Below are 6,354 nucleotides of genomic sequence, written 5' to 3'. Positions count from 1 at the left end.
GTTTGCTGAAACACGTAGGCTCCAGCCAGGTTTACTGCATCTGTGTCACTAATTCTCTTCACATAGTTTCAATCTAGATCTAACAGCTTTTCTTCATAAAATATTATTTTAATTTAGCATATTTTTATTAAGCCTGTTTAAGAGGTAACAGTCTACTCAGTCATTTAACTTTTTATGTAATTTCCTAGTTCTGTTCTTCATGTGTCTTTTGTTTTGTGTGACTTTGTGTTTAACAGACTGCTATCAGTGAGAATTATCAGACTATGTCGGACACTACTTTCAAGGCCTTACGTCGACAATTGCCAGTTACCCGCACCAAGATTGACTGGAACAAGATTCTTAGCTATAAGATTGGAAAAGAGATGCAGAATGCTTAAAATGAACGTTGCATGACTGGATCAATTTAGTGTCCTTGTATACAAATAAAAATTGTTACAAAAAGTATTTGGAACTGTCAAATCACCCAGTCAGCATGGGCTTTTGCCATTGAAAATCACTGTAAGTAGTTTGGTTAGAGCACAAAGCTTAGCTAATTGACTTTTTTCCTTTTTCTTTCTTTTCAGAGGGTTGCAACTTCAGTATAGCTGAATATCTTCCTTTAGAGTTTCTGTTGTACCTTTATTTTTTTATAATGAAGAGACCATGCCTTTAGTTTTCAATTACACGTTAAGAACAGTTTGAAAAATATTTTTGCATATGATAACCCTTTCTCTTGCTTTCATGTGAAATGGACAACTTCCAAAATTTGCTGGATTCCTTGTTGAGATTAGTAATGTGCATTTCTAGGTCAAGGTCAACATGGAGTTAGCCATAGGTGCTGTTTTTGAAATCACCTATCCTTCACTGTATGTAAAATTGGGAACAGCGTTTTCTATATCGTTTAAACCTTTCAGAATACTTACTTAGCTGGCTCTGTGGTAACTAAATTTTTTTTTTAAGGGAAAGGCCAAGGTCTAACGCTGTTTTAAGATTTTGAAAATAAATAAAAGTACTTATTTCAGAAATGCATTTAATGCTTTGTTCCTGACAATTACTTAAATGAGCTCAAACTCCATCTGCCCTTGAGGTTTTTTATCATAAAACCACAAATGTATTATAACAAGGCATATTGTAATATATATAATCCTGTCCGCATTACTATGTCTGTCCGTTTATTTTTTTCTTGGATTGAAATGTACTAAAATTCAATGTGACATTAAAATGCAAATTTTCTATTTATTTGAGTATCAGATTGCTTCCTGATATAGCCCATTTTTGGTGTTTCTATGTATTTTTAAAATACTGCTTAAAACAGCCACAAACATGTGGCCTATCAGCTATTCTTGGTGTATTTGGAGCTTGTTGAAATATCGTCATCCATTGTTTCCATCTGCATTTAAGAAACATCTATATATGGAAGTCTGCTTAAACAGGTATCTTTTAGCTTCATATTGGCTGCAGAGGATGGAAGAAATTACAAGACCAAAAATAACACGTTTGTCTGGAGAAAGCTTTCCCTGTCTGATAGATCTCATATTGAAAATGGACGTCAGGTATCTGAAAACGCATGCTATATAACACTTCTGTGATATGCATAGATTTCATTTTAATTGGATGAAAACCTGTTTTAAAATACACTCCCTAATTATATGCTCATGATGGAAAACTAAACAGCTTTTTTTTTTTTTTTTTTTTTTTTTTCAGAAGGCAGGTATTTATGCACACTCCTAAACCAGTCAAGCTTACACAAAGGTTTTATATCTTTGTTTACAGTGTGATCCAATTAATTACCTTAAACTGTTAAGTTACAGCATGGCAAGAGAAAGAGTCTAGACTTGTACTGAGTATAAAAATGTACACACAAAGCAGTTTACTGTTTGAATTGTAATAGCAATACCCCTACATTCTGTTCTTCAGTGCTCTCTTATGAAGGGGTATAGAATTAACTGAAGTCCTTGAAATTGCTGCTACTTTACAGTACTAAACTGTACAGTAGAAGGGTGGGATTTGTTCTACCACAGTCTTCCTGGAGAGTTGCCCTCTTAATTGTCTTCATAGATCAGCTATTGAATCAAACATGTTGTTCTTTAAAAGAAGGCTTCTAAAAGCTGTGTGTGAGCTCGTAACAGATGCTGAGTCACTGTCAGTCTCTCAATCTTAACTAAGATGTAAATACAAACCTTGTTTGAAGAATTTCTTCAACGTGTTTAGGTACAAGATTAAAAAAAAGACAGTGAATGGACATTTAGGAGAGCTATTAATGGGCAATAGCGGTGCAAGTAACTTTTCTAGCTGTTAGAATATTGCATATGACCAGAATCAGCACTGGCTAAAAGTCAGAATGCTATTTTTCTTACCTGAAATAAAAAGCTAGTTTTAAATATATTCCTAATAAAGAGGTATTTTACTGTGAAGTACTCTATTACTGTATTTCCCTCTCTGTTTATTCAGTCCTGTGATGTCTTAATTCCTTATCTTCAAAGAATAGCATCTTACAGGTTCAATTCTACCATTAGGGTGACATAAGTAGATTTGTATTGCTTATATTTTTTTTCCTGTGTTGTTAATTTTTAGTCTGTGAGATAATTTTACACCTTGAACATCAAATTTATTAAGTTATAGCTTCAATAAAGCAATTTATAAAGTAAATCAACTATTCTGTTACTTTTTGGAAATGGTATGCGGTATCATGTTTAGGGGTAATGGCTCCCCAGATGAAGCTGGCCTGAGTGTCAGCTGAGGCACATGGCACACTTTGAGTTCTTGATTTCTCTCAAAATTTTGGATGTCACTTACCCTTTTTTGTTTCTACTCTTGCCCCTATTAAACTGGAGAACTTCAGAGCTTGCTTGGTAGGCTTTAGGGTATTTTGTGTAGGTAAAGCACTTCCTCTGAGAAATTTTGCTGTGGCAATTGTCTTAATGTGAATTACTATTTGTTTATATTCTATTTTTAAATATAAAGACAAGCTTTGTATTGCGGAATGTTGATGTACTAGACTTCATGGCTTGTGATATGGACTTGTAAAATGCTTGCGTTTATGAAATGTATTACATCTTCTGCATCTCAGTGCTCCTTTATACAAAGGAATTTTTAACTTAGGCAAGTAAGCAATTGTTCTTTCTGAACACCTGCAACAGGAGTGACAATCCTGCTTTCGATTTCTCCTGAGTAACCCCTTTTTTGTCTGTCTATCTTAATTCATACTGCAGGTAGAATGAAACTTTAAAATCATTGTCGTTTTGGTTACATCACTACTGCTTCTTACGCTGCAAGCAATTCTGCCGGCTGGTTCAGTTGGGAATGCTGCAGCGCAGTTCATTAGTAAATGGTCGTTCAGCCCAGGGTTCACAGGATCATGTGAGCTGGACATCCTAATAGATGTGATCTCTTTAGGGGATGACTCCGGCCGCATCTATGGCAGTGATGTAGTTTGTGGGTAGATTGATCCCCACTTGCCACGTGCTAGTTTGGCTGACAAAGCAGTTTGGGTGCTCTTGAGTTCACTGCCTTTTGGAGAAATCTAAACTGGGAACCGGGCTCTGGGTGTGCACCAAATGCCCCCCAGCTCCTAACAGGGCCATGAGTCCACAGCAGCGGTTTCCTTCAGGCAGCCTGCAACCACCTACACATTGGGGATGGCTGGAGGATTGGACTAAACCTGGCCTTCAAATTTCCAGACTGTATATACTGTAGGCGTAAAGGTTGAACATCAACTGTTTGATTCTGCGGATTCGCTCCTATCGTACCGAATTATTTGCTGACACAGACATAGCTTCTGTTGCATTCATCTACTGGAAAGACTGAAACTGTTCTTCCTCTGATGCAACTGTAAATTAGGTTTAGATTAAACTTAGTTTGTTCATAACCTTGAAGAAGTGTCAATTTTTGTGTGACAGTGTCAACTCTGAACTTTCTTTTTTGAAAGGGGAAAATGCATCAGATGTAAACAAAAAAGTCATTTTTTTCCACAGCTAAAGGAAAGGAACTGTGCATATGTGCTTTATTCCTTCTGTGAAAATGAATGTTTAATACTTGGTAGGGGTTTTTTATTAGCAATATTTTCCTCTGCTACTGTGATTGGCTTACCTGTAACAGGTATTGCTCAGCATGATATTATCCGTGTGATCATCCCAAGAGAAGATAAGAGCAGTAACCCTTGCCTTAAAGGATATATTCTGTAAACATGCTTAGACTTTTCCATGGATCTTTTCCTTGCAAATCAATAAAGTTGTCCAGGGGCAGATCTGTTACGTTTTTTCCTCTTAAGTCAAGAGGAGCAGGTAGGGACTTACGCCTGACTAGTTTTAGTTTGAACTAACTTCAGATCTGAAACAACCTCCAGCTTATGTGTGCCTGCTGAAGTAGTACTTGCTTGCTTGGTTTGGGGGGACACGACCACATGCTAGTAATGGCTTGTGCTTAATATTTTTCAGTGTCAAGTGTCTACTGAGTACAGCTACTGTAGGTGTCGGTGAAAGAATTGAGAGTACTTCCTTTAGTAAGTAGTTTCCCAGCGTGCAACTCAAAGCTTGAGTTACCCCTCAAGATTATTTCAGAAGTGACTTAGGCGTGACAATGTAGAAGGCTGAGCTACAGCTTTGGCACAACACTGAATGCAAGACAAGCAGTGTTGTGAGGAGGGGTTAGGCAAAACATGCTAGTGATCTCTTCCTTAGCAAGTAAAAATGTTCTGGGAGGGATTTCCCATTACAGTGCAACAGCCTGCTAAGGCAAAAGTCACCTCTCGTGGTACATCTGGAACCTAGGCTGCTTTCCTCAGACATAGAGAAGAGACTTCTGGTCCCGTGAGGCAAAGAAGGGACTTGATCTCCCTGTAGCAAATGTTCTTACAACCAGCTAAAAGAAAACCATTTGCTCTCCTCTTTTGCAAATAAAAAGTGTTTATGAGCCTAACTAAAAAATCACAGCCACAAGCTCTCGGGTGCAGGAAAAATGCTTACCTTTCATTCTCTTGGGCTGCAGTGGATTTGAAATGTTTTCCCTCTGCCTGCCCAGCGCACTGGCTTTCCTGGGTACGGGATGGTGGTGCGCCTTGGCTCCGACTGGGCATCTGTTGCAGAAGCTGGGTGCTGAAAGTTAGGTGCCCAGAGGTAGAAATGTTTGAATTCTTGCTGTCCTGTGTAGGTGCCAGCAGGGCCAATCATGCAGCCAGGGGTGCAGAGACCAGCCCTGGGGTTTGGGAGGCCGTCGCCCTGCCTTTTCCCAGGTAAGGCAGTGTGTCCAGTTACAACGCGCGATGTGTCAGTAGGACTGCAAGAGGTACGAGGATGCGATCTATCACGATTTCCCTTAAGGAAGAAAGGTGCCACGTGTTTCCGCTCAACCAAGTCTCCTGTTCAGCCTTGCAGAGTGGGAGCCTGAGGCCGCAGCTCCGAGGAAAGGGTCAGATAAATCAAAGTTGCGCTTCCAGAGCGCAGGTCCGACGGAGGCTGTCGGAGCACTGGCAACAGACGTTTTTGGTACACAGTGCCCTGCGAGCCGCAGCCTCTGCTGCCTGCCTCTCTGGGTATGCTTGCTGTTCCCGAACCTCTGCCTCGCAAATGGCAACAGCTTCAAGTAGTGCTCGTCCCGGCACAGTCAGCCTGAACCCAGTGAAAACTCCAGAGGGTGCTGCTCCAAATGCCTCTGTGACCAATAACCTGCTGTTCGTATAGTGACCCAGCACCTCTCTCTGGTCTTGGTCTCACGATGCACTAATAACGTCCACATCATTTGGAAATTAGGACTTGGCAAAGGAATGATTACAAAATAAATCAATATTCAGAAGATGAACAGATTTTTTTAATACGCTTTTGGCTTTGCTGTGACATTTGAGGTTAATACTTGCACAAGCAACTGGAATAGAAATCTGAGCTTTGTAAGAGCAGTGGCAGTTTTAAACGACGTAGCAGGAAGAAAAACCTGTTTCCTTCTTTCCTTTTACACGGCACTGTGAAACCGGCTTTCAGATGCTGTAAAACTGTTCAGCTTTGCACGTCTTTCACTTCATTGTGAAAATAGGAACGTGAGGTAGCAAAAAACCAGTTGTGGCTAAAGACTGCAAAGGTTAGAAACTGGATGGATAGATTTCTGAACAGTAGTGGTCTTAGAAATCTTGAAATCTTTGAAGGGAAAGCGAAAGCTCATCTTGTTTTTTATTCCACAGTGTGGCAGGATCAGCTGCATCTCAAACGTACGTGGCAGGGCAGAGACTTGCCTGCTCTGAAAGAAATTGCTAACGGTAAAGATTATCCTTCCTCTCCAAGTCCCGGTAGGGCTTTGGTATTATTAAGGTAGATATTAGGAAAAGTTAAATCTTCCTTGCTGGGTGGATCTAAACCTCTTTTTATCTTAACTGTGGGCGTACAGAAC

The 6,354-nt window shown here is 39.8% G+C and overlaps 1 protein-coding gene across 1 annotated transcript in view; it reads left to right on the top strand.

Annotated features, from left to right (window-relative positions):
• The window catches only part of CAPZA2 (capping actin protein of muscle Z-line subunit alpha 2), a 43,944-nt gene extending 42,730 nt beyond the window's left edge, over nucleotides 1-1,214 (top strand). The window contains exon 11 of the mRNA XM_009646803.2: nucleotides 237-1,214. Coding sequence (XP_009645098.2) covers nucleotides 237-377 — 141 coding nt within the window. The 3' untranslated portion in view covers nucleotides 378-1,214. The remainder of the gene's footprint in view (nucleotides 1-236) is intronic.
• The last annotated feature ends 5,140 nt before the right edge of the window (nucleotides 1,215-6,354 follow it).

The sequence above is a fragment of the Egretta garzetta genome, unplaced genomic scaffold (assembly GCF_000687185.1).
Source record: "Egretta garzetta isolate BGI_Z169 unplaced genomic scaffold, ASM68718v1 scaffold169, whole genome shotgun sequence".
Classification (NCBI taxonomy): domain Eukaryota; kingdom Metazoa; phylum Chordata; class Aves; order Pelecaniformes; family Ardeidae; genus Egretta; species Egretta garzetta.
This window is presented reverse-complemented; position numbering and strand designations above follow the sequence as displayed.